The sequence below is a fragment of the Crocodylus porosus genome, unplaced genomic scaffold (assembly GCF_001723895.1).
Source record: "Crocodylus porosus isolate Cpor-Errol unplaced genomic scaffold, CroPor_comp1, whole genome shotgun sequence".
Taxonomy (NCBI): Eukaryota; Metazoa; Chordata; order Crocodylia; family Crocodylidae; genus Crocodylus; species Crocodylus porosus.
The window spans coordinates 12378621-12396698 of record NW_017728909.1 but is presented as its reverse complement, the minus strand read 5'-3'; the positions used below and the strand labels follow the sequence as shown (position 1 = coordinate 12396698).

Sequence of the window (18078 nt, the reverse complement as noted above, 5' to 3'; positions counted from 1 at the left end):
AGTGCTTTAAGGCAGCTCCCTGGGCACATGCATTGGCAGCCTTCCCTATTCAGTACCCTGGACAGCCCCCACAAGCCTGTGGCTGCATAGCCGGGTGGTGCAGCCCAGCGCCAGACGAGGGGGTGGGAGCCTTCAGTTCCCCCGGACACAATTGGCCCAGCCCTGGCCCCGGACCCAGATGTTCCTGACTCCTCCCCATGTTCCTGACTCCTCACTGTCAGATAAGAGCAGGCAGGAGATGAGCCCCTTCGGCCACTGGGTGCCGCCAAGAAGAAGATCCAGCAGGTACTGTTCTACAAAGTGCAGGTGCTGGAGTTGGAGCAGCAGTTTTGGCAGCAGCGGTCCCTGTTGGTATGCTGACCAACTTGGGACTAAGTTGACAGATGGGACAGGGGGTGCAAGGGCTCCTGCCAAAGTACAAGGGAAATCTCCCCCCTCCCCCCACCCATGAGCTCCTACAGAGGCAAGGGCAACGTAGCATGGGCAGGCTAGGTGCAACGTGGTTGGAGACTCGGCTCTCTCCTTGGCCCACCGTATTCAGAGCTGAGCCTGCACCTGTGTTGGGCTGAGCCTGCCTGAGCTGAGCTGTGCAGACCCCCAGGAGCTCAGCCGCCTTTCCCATGGGCAGTGTCCATCAGGGAGGCCAGGCACTTGCCTGAGAAGGAGGTGGGTGGAGCAGAGAAAGCTGTGCCAGGTGCTGTGGGCAGAAGCAGTCGCAGCCCACCTGCTTTCCTGGGCAGGAGTCATAGCACAGGCTTCTAAGAGTGCCTGAATCCTGGGTGGGCAGCAAGGCATCTCACCCCTGCAGGGCTGCATTGCCCAGCCAGCAGACCTGCTCTGAGGGAGAGGCGCAGGGGAGATCCTAGCAAAAGACCTGTCTATGCTGCACTTCCCTCTTCCCCTGCAGGGAGTCATGGGGGACCTGTCTCGTGCTTTGACAGGAGCCGTCATGTCTCCTGCCCCCTCTGCCGACTTAGTCCCAAGTTGGTCAGCACACCGACAGGGACTGCTGCTGCCCGAATGGCCACTTCAGCTCCAGCATCTGCACCAAGCTGAACAGCACCCACTGCATCTTCTTTTTGGTGGCACCTGGCAGCAGTGCAGGACACTATACGCTCAGCTCCAGCCTGTACTCACTTCAGCCTTGACACTAGGGAGGCAGGAACACATGCGGATAGGGAGGGGAGGTTACAGCGGGGGCCAATCACATCCAGTGCGGGCTGCACCCCCCAGCTATGCTCCCACAAGCTTTTCACGGCTGTGCTGACCAGGGCAGGCTGCCAACGCATAGAATAATAAAAAATTAGGTTTGGAAGGGACCTTAGGAGGTCATCTAGTCCAACCCTCTGCTCAAGGCAGGAACATCCCCAACTAGATCATCCCAGCCAAAACTTTGTCTAGCCAGGTCTTGAAAACCTCCAAAGATGGAGCTTCCACCACCTCTCTGGGCAGCCTGTTCCAGTGCTTTACTACCCTCCTTGTGAGAATATTCTTCCTCATATCTAACCTAAACTTCCCTTGTTGCAACTTGAGCCCATTGCTCCTTGTTCTGTCATCTGCCACCACTGAGAACAGTCCAGCTCCATCCTCTTTTGAACCCCATTCAGGTATTTGAAGGCTGCTATTAAATCTTCCCTCAGTCTTCTCTTCTCTAAACTAAATAAGCCCAGTTCCCTTAGTCTCTGCTCAGATGTCATGTGTCCCAGGCCCCTCATTATTTTAGTCACACTCTGCTGGACTCTCTCCACTTTGTCCACACCTTTTCTGTTGTGGGGGGAACAAAACTGAACATAGTACTCCAGATATGGCCTCATCAGTGCTGAATAGAGGGAAATAATCACCTCCATTGACCTACTGGCAACACTCCTCCCAATCCAGCTGAGAATGCCATTAACCTTCATGGCAACAAGGGCACGCTGCTGGCACATATTCAGTTTATTGTCCACTGTCTCCCACAGGTCCTTCTCTGCAGAGCTGCTGCCCAGCCAGTCAGCCCCCAGTCTGCACCAGTACATGGGATTGTTCCTAAGTGCAGGGCTTTGCACTTGTCCTTGTTGAACCTCATGAGATTCTTTTTGGCCCAATCCTCCAGTTTGTCTAGGTCACTCTGAATCCTAGCCCTACCCTCCAGCATATCTACCACTCCCCCAGCTTGGTGTCATCTGCAAACTTGCTGAGGGTGCACTTTGTGCCATCTTTCAGGTCGTTGATGAAGACGTTGAACAAAACTGGCCCCAGGACCAACCCCTGGGGCACTTCACTTGATACCACCTGCCAACTAGACATTGAGCTATTGATTACTACCCTCTGAGCCTGATGCTCCAGCCTGTTTTCTGTCCATCTTAAAGTTCATGCATGCCTGTACTTCCTTAGCTTGCCTGGGAGAATGTTGTGGGAGACTGTATCCAAAGCCTTGCTAAAATCAAAGTGTATCACCTCCACTGATCTCCCTGCATCAACAGAGCCAGTCATCTCATCATAGAAGGCAGTCAGGTTGGTCAGGCATGCCTTGCCAATGGTGAATCCATGCTGACTGTTTCTAATCACTTTCTTCACCTCCAAGTTCTTAGAAATGGATTCCTTGAGGATCTGCTCCATGTTTTTCCAAGAGACTGAGGTGAGGCTGACTGGTCTGTAGTTCCCTGGATGTTCCTTCTTCCCTTTCTTAAATATGGGCACTATGTTTGCCTTTTTCCAATCATCTGGGACCTCTCCTGATCTCCATGAGTTTTCAAAGTTGATGGCCAGTGACTCTGCAGTCTCATCAGCCAACTCCCTCAGCATCATGGGGTGCATCCCATCCAGCCCTATGGACTTGCACATATCAAGCTTTTCTAAGTAGTCCCTAACCTGTTTTTTCACCACTGAGGGCTGTCCTGCCGGTGCAGTAGTTTGGGAGCTGACCTCACCTGTGAAGACTGAGGCAAAAAGGCATTGAGCGCTTTAGTCTTTTCTACATTCTCTGTCACAATGTTGGCTCCCGTATTCTGTCAGGGACCCACACTTTCCTTGATCCCTGGCATCTGCCCAGTCAGCCATGTTAAGGCACCTTAAGGCATCCACGTGTAGACACGAGCCTAAATGACCTTAATGCACCTTAGGCAAAGGTGCATTAAGTTTAGGCACATGTACATTCACATGTAGACATGCCCCCTAAGTCTTAAGTCTTTGTCTTTCTAACCTGTATCTTTTAAGTCCTAGTTCAGTGCCAAAACCATTGAACCATGTTCTTCTCTATTGATAGTTTGGATAAATGTTTGGATACAGAAGTCTTTCTGAACCAGACCCAAGTCATAAGGTGTTTGATCCAGTCTGATACAGCACTGTTGGGCATATGCAGAGCTAAATTGCCTCCTTGGCTTCAGTGGTGTTACTCATTGGAATGAGTAGCCTGCCATATTCCAATGTTGTATTGGAAAGGGATAGCTAGGAAGCAGCAAGGTTTGTGCAATAGGAAAAGAGTCAGTGGTGAATGAGATGACTGAACATTAAAGGTGGCAAAAAGAAAACAAGGAGACAAAGGAAGAAGAAAGTCAGCTTGTTCTACCAACACACAATGTAGTTAGCCCCACAGATCTCTGATCCTCATGGCACTTGGGCCTTATCAGTCAGCTAGGCCTGGTGCCTCCATCTGCTTTCTGATATGTTATCTCCTCTGCTGACGCAGTCTCAGCATGCTGTTTTCATATACTTCATATCAGGGCAGCTGATCCAATATGGCTTCAAATTACTATTTAAATATCCTAGTCAGCTGTCAAAATAAGGGCAAGAAGCAACAAGGCAAAATCGGGATTTTGGCTGGTGGGGAGGTGGAGAAAATAATGAAGTCATTAAAGGTCCCAGAACCCTATCACGGGTCAGAGGGATTTGAGAGGTGCTGGGATTTCCAGTTTGAAGACGCATGTAAATAGACTTACCACACCAAGGGAAGCCCTGTGCCTAGGTACAGATAGTCAAAACACCCACGGCAGAATTGATCTAAGTTGCATGGTTTTGTGTAAGCGGCATAATTTAGATCGGTAGTGAACAAAACACACATTTGCCCTTGCAGGGTGAGGGGCAAATCTTAGACCAGATTCTGCCATTTTTAAACCAATCTACATGTGCTGAACTTCTGTTCTGGTATGGGTATAGACCGGTTTCCTGATCACTCATTCCGGTAAAGGTGTAATGTCTGCACCTGGCCTTCAAGGCTTGTCAGTCCACTGGGATGGGAGAGCTGGCAGGGCCTCATAGTGCCCTCCCAGGTTTGCTTGAGGGCAGAAGCCCTCCAGACAAATGATACTGCTTCCCCACCATGCCTGCATTGTATGGAGCTGATAAGGGCTGCATTACCAACCCAGTAATTGCGCTGAGCTTTTCCCCCTCTCACCTTATCTGGGGAGTGGAGAATAAGGATGTGATCTGAAGGCCAGTGGAGTTTTTGGGAGTCTTTCAGTAGGCTTTGGAGTTCTCCAATTAATTCTCCAGAAAATTCCCTAAAAAAGCAGCTCTCAGTACAGAGACTGGTTTGTTAGACCAGGGTTTCCCAACATTTATGTGTCCAAGGGCACATTCAAATTTAAAAGAAAAAATAGTGGGCACCAATATGAATACATTAGCAAAAAATATTAAAAACTTACCTTCTATAATTCTGGATGGAGCACGCACCCCCAAGAAAAAACTTTGAAGTCCGAGATGTGGTTGATCTGGAACACTTTGAATACGTTACACGTGGTTACATGGCTGAATTCAGCCGGTCGGTCTCTTGGGGCTGACTTGAGGTAATTTCTGGATATGCGTATGTGCATAGTTTTGAGTGGCGCCACTCCGTCACTGCGTCAGGCAGACTGACTCAGTCTCATTTTGGTGGCGGTTGTGTACAGCCCGTGAAAATTTTTTTTGAAGTGTTGCTGTTCTGAGTTCAATCACAGTGACAGCATTTTTTGTTGGAATAGTGATTTTTACTGAGCGTGAAAATGCATGCGGGCACCTGAATAAATCTCTGGGGGTGCCATGGCGCCCACAAGCACCACGTTGGGAACCGCTGTATTAGCCTAAGCTGGTTCGTCCAGTTGCTAGGATCTTTGCTTACCTGTCAGAAGACCAAAATGCCACCTTGGAAATAAGGGAGTCCAACTGGAGACTGCTCAGGTGCTCGGACTTCCCATTCCCTTGATTTTGAAAGCCTGGCCCCCTTTTTGACTTGAAACAGGGGAGAGTATCTGACCCTCCATCTCCCCTCTCTACCTAGCATTGCACTTCTCTTCTGCGAGTTCCTGCTGTGGCGGATTATGGAGAATGTGGCATGTGAAAGATGCAATTAGTAGCTGTTGAATTTGACACACACATTTCCAGCATAATAATCTTTGCCATCAAAATGCCCGACAGGGTCAAGAGCTGCTCTGCAGAGTGGCAGTGTCCATGCTGCTGTCACTATGGGGAGCACAAACGAGAGGCGGTGCGATGTCTCTGGCTTGCTCCTGCTTATGGATTTCTCTCTGCGGTGCCAAGTAGTGCTGTGGAAACAAAAGGCTACGGAAAAGAAGTGAATCAAGCTCTCAGTTCTCCCGATGCCTTGTGGGCAGTGATTTTAGGTTACAGTGGACATCTGATCCAAGGCTGAGGAAAAGAACAAATAATTGTTCCTAGATTAAATGTTATAGGACGTGCTCCCTTGCACTTCACTCTTGAGATCGGCCTTTGAGCTCAGTTAAGGGACTGTTGCCTTAGGTCCAGATTTTGATCTCTGGAGCTTCAGGATAAAGCTGGAATAAATCTCTCCCAGTGCTGTCAGTAGAGTTGCTCTGGATTTACACTAGTGTAGATAAGATCAAAATTTGGGCCTAAAGCTGAGGCACCTCAATGAAGCTCCTAGTTAGTCACGGATGGTGAGCAGAGCGGGCTACGCTATCGATGACACAGAACGGAGCGGGTGAATTTAACTGTCTTTTCTCTTTGTCTCTGTTTGCTCGATGATCCTTTCTGTGAACAGATTTATGTCAGTGTGGCACTCGCTGTGGGGTGTCGTGGTAGTTATATTACTTGCTCGTGTTTCTCTTTCTGGTTGGAAGGCTGCTCCTGCATAGACCTACTGAAGGATTTCCCAATGCTTCTGCTTTTCCCCTCAATTACTCAAAGGAAATGAACAAAAAAGGATGATGAATTATAGCTAAACAAGCTTGTAGCTTTTATTTCAGTGAATGTTCCCAAATGCAGCTGGCAGGGATTTGCCCCCTCCTGTCTGAGCTTTTCTTAATCATAAGTGGAAAAGCATTGTAATCTGTTGTACACCAGAGACACCCAACATTTCTGTAACTGAACCTCCAGCCCTGACCCTGCAAAATCATTCAGGGTCCAGTTTTGTTCCAGCCACCAAAACCATGCTCAGATCGGCTTGCTCACCAGAGCAGGGTTTAAGTTGTTCACAATGTGGGTGCTTGGCTACATGGGTGTGTGTTCAGTCTTTTCTTTTGCTTTTGATCCAGTGGTGTTTGCAACTCTTCCTCTTCATTCAACTCTACTAGGCCTGGCTTGATTTTTAATGCAAAAAATCATTTTGAACTACAGATCTCAAATACATTTGCTGGTTGACTTCTCTCCCTGCTCCTGACTTCTAGCTGCACCCTGGGGAAGAAGCACATTTGAAGTGCTTTGTGTTTGAGTTCAGTGAACCCCCTTCTCCCCGCCCAAACAAATAAGTACAATAAAGCCATGGAGATGCACATCCTGCTTTGGGGAAAAAACTGGATGTGGCTTAACTTTACTGTGAACTATGTGGCAAGTCTCGTACCGTGGCAAGGCTCGTACCGTGCAAAGCTCCGTGTTCACTATTGACACGTAGTACCATAAATCATTTGCAATAAACTTCTTGTACAAGAGCATAACATTGGTTCACGTTCACGCCGGGTGAGACCCAGCTTTCTCTGAGGTTCCCAACCTTTAGCGAACCCGATCTGAGATTTGAATTTACAAGAAAAGGTTGACTCAGATCAGGTTTCCTGTAGTGTTTGGTTTCATTGTGAGCATTGTCTGGTGACGCTGTGATCATGTTTTATGTAGTCCATTGCACAGTTAAGCACATCGTTAAAGCTGCATGAATAATGTTTTAGTTCGATGGTCCAACAAGCAAATGAAAAAAAATTACTTTGAATTCACTTCAACACTTTTCCCCCCCTTCAATTTTGTTTTTTTTCCAGTAGAATAGGAAAAACCAAAGAATGATTTTGAGTCTACCCTAAACATTTAATTTGCCCTAAAATTAAACATTTCATTTCATTGACAGTTTTAAACTTTCTCTTAAAAAAATGAATCTTTTCTAAAAAAAACAGTTGGTCAATTTTTTGGAAGAAACATGCCATTTAAAAAACCCCTCATTTTTTAAAGTCAAAATAAAAATGTGTAGGTTCTCAAAATCTTTTCCTCATTTTTATTGGTATTTGTACAAAATGATTTGCTGAATTTGAACTGAATTCACGAATAGTTTTTACCTTACTGAAGGTCCAGTTTTTGTTTAATATTTGGTGAAAAAAATTCTCAGGGCTCTAAGTGTAACGAACATGGACTTTGGAAGCAACATCCCCTGCTTTGCTGTGCAGAAGACCTGGAGTATTGTCAGACTCCAGACTTGGTAGTATCTGGAGTGGATTACCTGAGACCAACCCTGAGGAGTTGTGAAATGATAGGTTAGCCCTGCAGGGGCTATTAATGGATTTCAAGAGATAAGGAAGTGCCTGTTTATTTAAATGCCTATGGGAAAGTCACTCTGTTTTATGCACTTAGCCTGCATGCAAGATATATGGCTAGCTTGTGGTAGACAAATATGCTGATATTTTGCTGATAATCTGTAGTGAGAAATTATTTGTATACAATGCTCAATGATGCTTTTTTTATTTTGCATGAGTCCATGTTGAACGGGCATGGAGATGCACCATCCCAGAGGAAGTTCCTGAAGCAATTCTGGGACTTCCTTTCCCTGAGGTAGCAGGGGGTCCCACCTGCCCCCCCTTCCTCCCAAGGGACCCCAGAAGTTGCTCTGCACTTTCCTGAGCATAGAAAGAAAGCCCCCTGCCTGGAATACATGGCAGCAGGTGGTGGGGTCTGAGGCCCTGTGTGCAATGCACTGCACCCTGGCAAGGCCCTGTGCAATCTTTCCTGGTGTGCGAGGACATTTCAAGCTGTCAGTTGTAAAGAATGGTAGTGAAGTGCTCGTCGCCCTGCAAACCCTTCATTCTTCATGGCTCTCTTTGCCCGAGGGCTGTCGATTCATTATTTCTGGAACAGCCATCCATTAGCAGCACTGAGAGCAAACAGCCCAGCTCGATTGAAGATGGAGCTTGATTATTTTATGAAAGTGATTACCCAACGTGGGCGTTGGTAATAGCAGGAGGCTGGGCTCTGCAACCCATGAGATTCCCTCCAGTCCCGTCTTCCAGTCTGGATCCTAATTATGCCTTTGCCATTATCTCCCTGGCTCCCTGGTCTCTTCAACGCTTCTGTACCTTTATTTTCCCTATCAATAAAGTGAGTCTGATGTGGTATTATCATCCCCATCATTTAAAAGAATCATGAGCCAGACCCACCCCAAAATCATGGTATTGGTATAAAATAATGAAGGGTGTTAAATGATAATTTTGGGAGGAGCTTTTTTATTCTGTTTCCAAGTCTTTTGGGTGCAGTTGAGTCTTGAATGTCTCTATACAACTGTGAGGTCTAGGACCTTGCCCTTTTTTGTGAACAGAGAGCTGAGCATTTCATACAATTACTTGAGGCTGGAAGAAAGTCACCAAATCTCATGAGATTTGTAATAAGATTATGAAAGCCAGCAACAGCAGTGCTCCCATCCACTTTACAGGAGAGTTGTGAGGCCAAACTAATTAATATGGGAGATGATCTGAGGAAAAGCACTACAGAAAGTGCAAATTTTAATTGACTGCATTTATACCTTTATTGCTATGGTGTCTGAGCAACTCGCAGTCTAATGCATCTGTCCTCACCCGTAAAGTGGGGAACTGCTATAATTCCTGCTTACTGAAGGAGAACTGAGGTGTAGAAATACCGAGCCATTTCCTTGACATCACATAGAAAGAATGTGACAGAGTCGGGAACTTCAGTCTCCCATTGCAATGCATAGGAGATGCATGCATGCAGGTGCACGTGCACCCCCTGAGTTCGGTTGTGCACCCCCTGGAAGTGCCAGTTGTGAAACTGGAAGCGTACTTCGGGTTTCACCACTGGCTTGGTGATCAGCTGCTGGGTGACTCCCCTGGCTGGCGATTGGCCACCGGCAGACCCCCTCTCCCAGTCAGCAATTGGCCACTGGGGGACCATCCCCCCCATCAGCGATCTGGTGCCCCCCCCCAGACTCGGGAGGCACCAGTCACCCATGGCATAATACCCCAACTATCAGACCATCCCCTGGTTTATGACTAGCACCCCCAGTGGTGGGGGAGAGAGGGGTGGGAGGGATATTGAGGCGTTATTGGCGGAGCCATTTCTTTGGTTAGGAAAGTTCATACCAGTGGTGGCCTTGGGCTTGTTGGGGCCCTGGGCAAGAGAATCATTTGGGGCCCTTTGGAGGCTTAATTTTGATGGCCTATAAGCAAATCAGACATTTGTGGCAAAATTTTGGGGCCCCCTAAACTGCGGGGCCCTGGGCAGTCACCTGGTTCGCCCTCCTTTAAGGCCACCACTGGTCTTACAAATGTTACCAAGAGCCTACATGGGCCTTCACTAGGGCTGAACGGGGGGTTACATTAAAATATAAGAGATTCTCCATTTTTTCCTTTCTTCTCTGTGCTGACTTTCTTCTCTGTCGAAAAATTTATCCTAATGAACTTACAAGAGTATTTCATTGACCCACAGCCTTGCATTATGTTACAGACTAAATGTAAGTAACTTAGATGAGGGCTTTTTAATTCACTATGTGATGACAACAGAACAGGAGCATTCACTGATTTTATTGAATGCTTTAAGCCATTGCACTCATATAACACTCTTTATTCAAGCTTCTTCAATCTCTTCTTAAGTGTGAATTAGGTCCCACCTGATGAGAATTGTGGGGTTCTGTTTCTTCCAGGAGGAGAAAAGTCCGGCATAGGTTAACTTATTCACCAGAAGGAACACAGCAATTGAACACCAGGAGTAAAGATTAGTTTCTCCATGTCTCAGTTTGAGTTTGTATCACATCATTGCAACTGGGGTCCAGTGGGCAGCTGCACCAGTTACAGAGCAGAATAGTATAGATCACCTTCCCCATTGGCTTTCATTCCTAAGGGACCACATTCAATACTGGGTAGTGGACTGAGCACAGATATGAGTCAGTGCACAAAGACTGCTTCTCCCAGCTACGAAGAGGTTTCTTCTTTAGAGACTTATAGTTTGGAGCTGAAGAGCTGAGGGTTCCAGTTCCAGCTCCAGCTGCACATGGACGTGTAGTTAATAAAGTAGTTGAGTTGTTACCACCTAAACTACGCTATTGTCTGCAACGTGCATTTGTAGCTACTTTACAGGGACGGTCTAGCAGACTAAGGAATTCATACTTGTGGGATGCACAGTATCTTGTCAACCTATATTTTTTATCCACAGATGTTCCCTGTTCAGTCCCCTATACTTCAGGAAAGCTAGCTGCTGTGACATGCGAATGTTCAAGGAACATAGGATCAGAACAATGGCCATCTAGGCCAGGACCTTGAGTCAGCTGGCAGCCTATGTCAGATATTTCAGAAGATATCCATGGTGGAGTAACTCCTGCCATTTAATGGCTGACAAATCGTGGAACAGACGAGTTTCGTGTATGGTTCTGGCTAGAAGTCTACTTTTTTTTCCTTCTAAAAGAAGTATAAAAACCACAGTTGATTTATAGGCAGGACTGATCTCTAATCAAGCCTCCAACAGTCTTGACTTTTGTACTTGCAGCATGTTTGTGTATGTGTAACCTGGGGACACCCAAGTGTGTGCCCCATCCTCAATTGGATAGGATAGATGGGCAGGCAACAGTGTTGTGAGAGGGATGCTGTGACTTGGGTACAGATCCCTCTATTGTCTATAAAGCCACACCACACAAAGGGTTCTTAACTATATACAGAATTTATTTAACATATAAAGAATTATATACAACTGTATATATGTATGTATCTATATATATATGTATATATCCCACAGCAATAGATAATATTAGAGAAAATTAACTGCTATACACTCTTATAAATACACATACTTACAACAATATTTGGGAATGGGGTTGCACGGGGTATGCTTTGAGAGTGGCTCTCTTACCCAGGATCCTGAGATCCTTAAGGTAAGCCACTAGGCCCACAGGGCGATCCTGTGTGGGCCTCCAGCAGGTAAGTACCTGATTCCCAACATAATACTTAACAAATTAAACAACAACAAAAACAGATTCCAGTAGAAAAGAACAACCTTCAAATTATTTACCCCAGATAAAATATAACATAACTCACACCGTACAACCAGTTTACAAAATATTAGGTACAGCTCCGCATTTTGCAGGGCACACTCTCACCCCATTTTCTGAAAGAAGGAAGGTGTGGGGGGGTCTCTTTTCTCTAGCCCCTCCCCTGCAAAGCCCCTATTCCCTGAACTCATGGTTGTCCTGAGCGGGGATGCGGTAGGCTTGTTTTCCCTCCCTGTGTGGACCCGGCTGCTGCTCCAGCGTGCCGCAGGGGGTTTCTTCTTTGTAGGCCAGGGTCCGGCCCTGAGTACCTCCAAGGCCCCGTCTTCTGTTGAGGCAAGGGTGGGGCTCAGCCCACCTTTTCTGGGCCCAGGCCCAGTGTCCCTGTGGGAGGAAAGGGACTGGTGATGCTCCAAGAGTGCCTTAGGGCAGGTGCCCCTTGACAAGGCCCGAGGGTCTCTCCCTGCTCCCAGGGCCGAGGCTCCAGCAGTGGCTCCTCCAGCAGCGTCTTCAGGAGCCTAGGGCTATCGCGCGCTGGGGCAACTCTCCCAGCTTTTCTCAGCTCCGCTCTCCTTCTCGTACCTCGCTGGTCTGGTCTCCCAAACAAACAGGCCGTTCTTTTATAGCCATCCAGGGCACAAGAGGTCCAATCAGAGCAAGGGATGGTGAAAAGGTCACCGGGGTCCCTCCTCCTGTGAGCTCTGCTGCCAGATCGTAAACGCACCAATCAGGATAAGGGGGAGGGGGTACCCTCTCCTGATTGGAGGAAGAGATTCCACCAATAGCTTGGTGTCCTGCTTGAGCCGGCAAGCTGAGCGCAAGCCGCGCTGCGACCGGCGTGCCCTTTACATGTGCAATAAAAATACCAAGTTGAAATGTTTTCAGTACTGCTGTGGTATTTTGAGTGTTTTTAACCCTTTGGGTCCTTTCCGTGATCATTCGATTCTCCTGTGGGATTTTGTAAGGGCAAGAGCAATTCAAGGTATTTTATTTTTAGCATACTCCTTATATTCAGGGGAAAAGCTGGTTTTCAAAAAAATTGAACCTGAAAGTACAGGGTCAACCTATGCCAGGTCAGCGTATAGTTTCATAGTTTCATAGTTTCATAGTAGCTAGAGTCGGAAGGGACCTAGGTAGATCATCTAGTCCGACCCCCTGCCTTGGCAGGAAAGAGCACCAGGGTCAGATGACCCCGGCAAGGTGCTCATCTAACTTCCTTTTAAAAATCCCCAGGCTAGGAGCCTGCACCACTTCCCCTGGAAGCTGGTTCCAGGCCCTAGCCGCCCTGACTGTGAAGTAGCGCCTCCTAATATCTAATCTAAACTTACCCTCCGCCAGCTTGTGACCGTTATTCCTGGTCACTCCTGGCAGCGCACGGGGGAACAGGGACAATACAGTATATTTCTTTGTCATTCCATATCCCATTTATTGAAGCTATCCATTTGGTCCACTCATCATTCAAAGGCCAACTTCTGTGGAGACAAGCTTGGAAATCCAGTCATGCTTCCAGGTGATTTTCGTCATTGAGGTTACAGATGGAAGATGCCTCCTGCGTCATCTACTCTTTCCTTTAGTCAACAGGGGATTGTTCTGTTTGAGCTACTATTAGGAGTTGGGACGAAAATGAAGTTTTTTGGGTCTGTTAGAATATTTGAAATCCCCCCCCGCCATTCCCCTTCTATATCTGCTGGAAAAGTCAAAACCTTGACACTTAATGCGAACTGAGATCACTGAGAAACACCCATTTGGCTCAATCCAAACATTTCACATTTAGGATTTTGAAAAATGTCATTTCAGTTTTGACTTTTTTAACTTCTTCCTTAGTAAACATTTTGAAATCCAGAGTCATTGTAAACCATAAAAAACAGTTAGTTTCAACCCGTTTAAAACAATTTCAAAGCTTCATCCAGTTTTGGGGTTTTTTTAAATTGGGAAATCCACCACAACAGGCTTTCACTGAAAGTGAAGTGGTTTCCATGTGTTAGGTCTTTTTGGTTTTGGGGGGGCAAAAAAATACTTTTTATGGGAAAAATCCTGACAAGCACTGGGCATTAGAAGGTTTTGTTTTTATTTGTGTTACCTTACATCTGTATCGCTGGGGCTCCATGACAGGCTTGATGGTCTTCTCTTCCAGGTGCTCCCTTTCAAAGGTCTCAGCATCCTCATGCTACCTCCTGCCGGCACTTCCATCTGGGCCCCCAACCTCAGATCTCAGCTGACTTCCCTCTCCCTCACCCTGTCCAGCCACAGCCAGGGCTGAACCCTCACATGGCGACAGCTCACCAGCATAATGGCTCGCTGCACCAGCCCCTACCACCTATGCCAGCCCTGCCGTTTCAGGATGTGACAGGACCCTCCTTCCTACCTCAGGCGCTACACCAGCAATACCTCCTCCAGCAGCAGCTCCTTGAGGCCCAGCACCGTAGGCTTATGCCTCATCCCAGGTGAGCTATTCTGCAAGAAGCAGAGGAACAATAAGTTATCCCATGCCAGATAGCAAGCAGCTCGCGAGGGCATCTTCTCTTCTTCCGTGCCAAGATGCAAGAGAAACTCAGTGCTGGGGCTGGTGCGCGACTCCCAGTGCCATTAACAACTTGCTTGGGGCTGAATTTGGCATGGTGTCCAGGTCATGATCTGTAATAAAACAGTGGCCATTAAATGTTATGAGTCCAGAGGGAAGCTGAATGGCACTCTACCCAGTTCTGACCTGCTTCAAGTGGTAGGTGCCTGGGGCCTGATTCTTCCAGGGGCTCAAGTCCCAAAGATTTCTAGGGTCAGGATGGAAGGAATTTCCTATCATCTTAAATTCTGGGAAGTGGCTTAGTGTAAGTCGTATCGTGGAGTAGTAAAGAGCATCACATTATTCTCTCACTTGCTGCCAATGGCATAATCTTTTATTCTAGCTGTCAATGCCACAGCTTCAGCCTGGCACCAAGGGGATCATCAACAGGTAAAGAATCCACAGGCCAGATTGTTAACTTTGCTAATTTGTGGGGATTGCTATAATGTCTCGCACACCACAGGCCCCCATATATGACACACACCTTGTTCTGAAAGCAGCATGCAGAAAAAAAAATTGTTTTTAGAGCCATGGCTAAATGCTGGCTGCACATAACAGGAGCAGAGGTTTTTTTCCAGCATCACTTGCCATCCTGTGGCTAGAGGTTTAATCCCGTTACTGCCACTGCCAAATAGGCAGCAGCTTTTGGCTCAGCAGCAAGTGGAGGGCCGTGCCACGGGAGGGTGGACTCTGCCCTCCTCTATGCATCACAGAACCCAGTACAGCCCCAAGTAGCCATTCCCCAGCGTCCCCGTGCTTCTGTTCCAGTGCAGAAATCAGCTTCACTGATTTTGGATGGCGCATTTTTGGGAGAGATGTTCATGTGGTATGCATATCAGTACACTAATAGTGTAAGTACCTCCATACAGTAGGAGTGGTGGATGCTCAGCTGCTTTAAAATGAGCCACTAATTTTTGTACAGGTCGAGCTAGACCTGAATTGTAGTGGTATGTACAGTTTTGACTACATATGAAACATTTGCCAATTGAAAACACCTGATGGATGTGCCCACCACACTCAGAAAACACACGCCTATTCAAATAATTCATTTTATGCACATCTAATGTGTATAATGCTTTTGTATCAATGCATTAATGCATACGGGAGATTAGAATTGTGGACGATCGCACAAAGACACTGGGGAAAATATTTGGCTTCTTAATTATAAACACGAATTTAAAAGTACCAAGACTGCTTCTTGTGTCATGCCAGAGTAAATCCAGAGTCACATGGAGTTCCTGCTGTAAAAGACAGGAAAATCCATACTGCACCATTTTAAAATTGTAGATAATCTGTGCTAAACTACGGAGAAAATGGTACGCTAGACCTACACGTTTCTCTTCGAGGTGTCAAAGCCATATGTAACTCTTCATCTAGATATTCGGGGACTGTTCAGTAGTATGTACAGATTGTGGATAGGCAAATGCTCCCTGTTCTGGCTTGAGATTTATGGCTGTAATCTGACTGAACATAGAATAAATGAGGCTGTTGATTTGCTGAACATCCAATCAAAGGAGACAACCTGGATTCAGGGGAGACTGCCTGCAAAGAGAATTATTTTAACGTAGCAGAGGTGGAAGTGGATGTTTAGCTTGACTCGGATTAAATTTCTTGAGCAAGTCGTTTATATAAAGCAAAGGATGGAGAGTGTGGATTGAAAACACTCAGGAATCATGTTGTGGGTTACACTAATGGTATGAAACTTTGCAGTGCTGCCATGCCATGGAGTGAAGATTCATATGCTTTGTGCCTTTAAGTCATGCATCTTTCTCATGCTTGTTTTGTTTTTTAGGTGGGTTTAGTCATTAGCAATTGACTTGCAAAAACATTTGGGGATGAGGTAACGGTGATGCGTATTCATTCCTTATTGCACCCAGCAGAGACCTTTGGCTGCGGTTCTACATAGCAATTCTGATGCTGAATTAGATCATTCTCATTGATAAATGAGAGAGCCCGCCTATAGTGGCAGCTGTCCATGGGGGAGAACTGGTAAGAGGAGGAGGGTCCTGCTGTGGAAAAGGTGACGACCTTCTTCGCTAGTCCAGCATACTCTTTCTGAAAACAGCTGTCCCAGTTGGGGACTGGTGAAGTACAGCTCCTGTTTCCATAGCAGCTTTGCTCTGTTTTTGCTCCTGAATTTCTACCCCAGAAAAATCAGTAAGTGGGACTTTGGCTAAATAAGGACTGTGCAAAGAGCTGAGGATTTGGCCACTATTTTCCCCAGTGTCTTTATGCAATTGTTCATAATGTTTGATCCCCTGTGTGCATTAATGCACTGATGCCAACACATTAGATGTGTATATAACAACCTCTGGCATATGCAGAGCTACGCTAGATACTTGAGGCCTTGCTCCCATGTGGTTTTAGGAAATCTAACTATTTTGGTTAGAAACTGAGGTCATTTAATTGGAGCGAAAACTGTCCATAGACCAGTTCTTAGGGGCTCAAAGGAGTTTTTGCTGCTTTTTCTTTTTCTAAGTTGTATTGTCTTTGTCTTTGCAGAGCCATGGGAGAGCAGGCTGGATCGACTCTAGCCTGTCTTTTATCAGGAGAATTGTTGGCTAAGGTCCCCAGCCAGGACCACAGGCTCTTCAGTTATGCCCAAATGGGGCTCCCCAGATGTTAATAAGCTGACCTTGGAGACACCTAGGTTACTGAGATGTAGGCAGTTTTGGTCGGTGATTCCTTGTTATGACGGCTGATGCCCGAGTCAGAGCGTGCGTGTGTTGACTTGCAGACCTCTGGCTGAATTTATGATGCTGATAAGAAGAAAATACATTTCTTAGAACAGACTAGCCAGAACAGTCCATGGAGCAGTCAGGGATGTATCCTCTGGCACCTCTAAACCGATGACGGTGGATGTCAGGGAGGCTAACCAACATGGGAGGGGACTCTCTAGATATACCCTGGTTAGCGTTCTCCATCTAAAGCATCCAGTTTTGTCAGTCCGGGGGCAGGATACTGGGCTAGTTGGCGCTTAGATAGCTATTTATGTACTTCCGAGTGTGTTGGGAGCATCTCTAGACATGGGCTCAGACATTTTCCTGGGTCTGCTGCTGATCTTCTCATTGACCTTGGGCACGTCACGTCAGCACTCTGTGCTCCTGCTCCCCCTCCATCCCATCTTCCGTAGGCCTTGCCTCTGTTGACCGTCAGTGCCTAAAACTGGCCATTTCTCTAGCTGCTGTTTTCTCGCCTTATTTAGTATTATGGGCTTAGGATAGTATATAGAAACAATACAAATAACACTCTGTTGGACAGCGATATTTTCCCCCCGCTTCTTAGTTGCAGGAAGTAGGGAGTTGCTCATCCCTCTTGTGGGAGTCCTTGATGGCCGTCTGCCCAGTGCTTAGCCCAGCAGAAGTTTCCCTTTCCCAGCTGCCGGCACTCAGTCTCAGCCGCCTTGTCTCTCACTACCCCTGCTCTGCTTTTCCCCCCCGCAGGCGGACTCAGGAGCGCATGTCTGTTCAACCTCATCGGTTACACCCAGGCTTTGACTTTGGCCACCAACTGCAAACTCCTCAACCCATGGGGCCGCAGCCCAGGTACTTAGCTGAAGGCACAGACTGGTAAGTCTTTCGTTTTGCTTGGACTGAGGCATACAACCACGACTAAAGACAACTGTGGCTATTCAAGCTTGGGGCGCCCAGGTACTACAGTGAGAAATGAACACTGCCAATCCCCACAGCACTGCTCACAGCATAATGCCACTTGTATAGCAAGGAGAAGGGCAGGCTCAGCAAGCTAGCACCACACCAGGCCTAGTGATTGCCTTCTCCCAGTTTTCCTCCCCTGTCAGTTGTAGCTGAATTTAGCAGATCAGATTCTCTGCTGCAGACAGCTGGTTTGAGTGCTGCAGACTGCCACTGAGCAGTGACAGCTCTCTGAATCAGAGCTGGAGCCTGCTCTGAGCTGTCCTTGCTGTCTGGAGGGCCCTACTGCTCCGTGTCCTGGCCACTTGCCTGCCCCATCTTGCAGTCTCAGCTTTGGGGGCTACAAAGAGGAGAAAAATGGGGCCAATAGCGGTAAGGGAGCAAATTGAGCCAGAGACGGAGATGGGGGGCAGGCAGACAGGGGTTGGGCAAAGAGCCTGTATAAGGTTCTGTAGAAGGGGGGGGGGGGGGGG

General features: G+C 47.2%; 1 protein-coding gene across 1 annotated transcript in view; it reads left to right on the top strand.

Moving 5' to 3' along the window:
• Positions 1-13525: 13525 nt before the first annotated feature.
• RNF165 (ring finger protein 165) overlaps positions 13526-18078 on the top strand; it is a gene marked incomplete at its 5' end in the record, with an annotated part of 18921 nt that continues 14368 nt past the window's right edge. Inside the window, 2 exons of the mRNA XM_019531811.1 lie at positions 13526-13836; positions 17396-17521. Coding sequence (XP_019387356.1) covers positions 13526-13836; positions 17396-17521 — 437 coding nt within the window. The remainder of the gene's footprint in view (positions 13837-17395; positions 17522-18078) is intronic.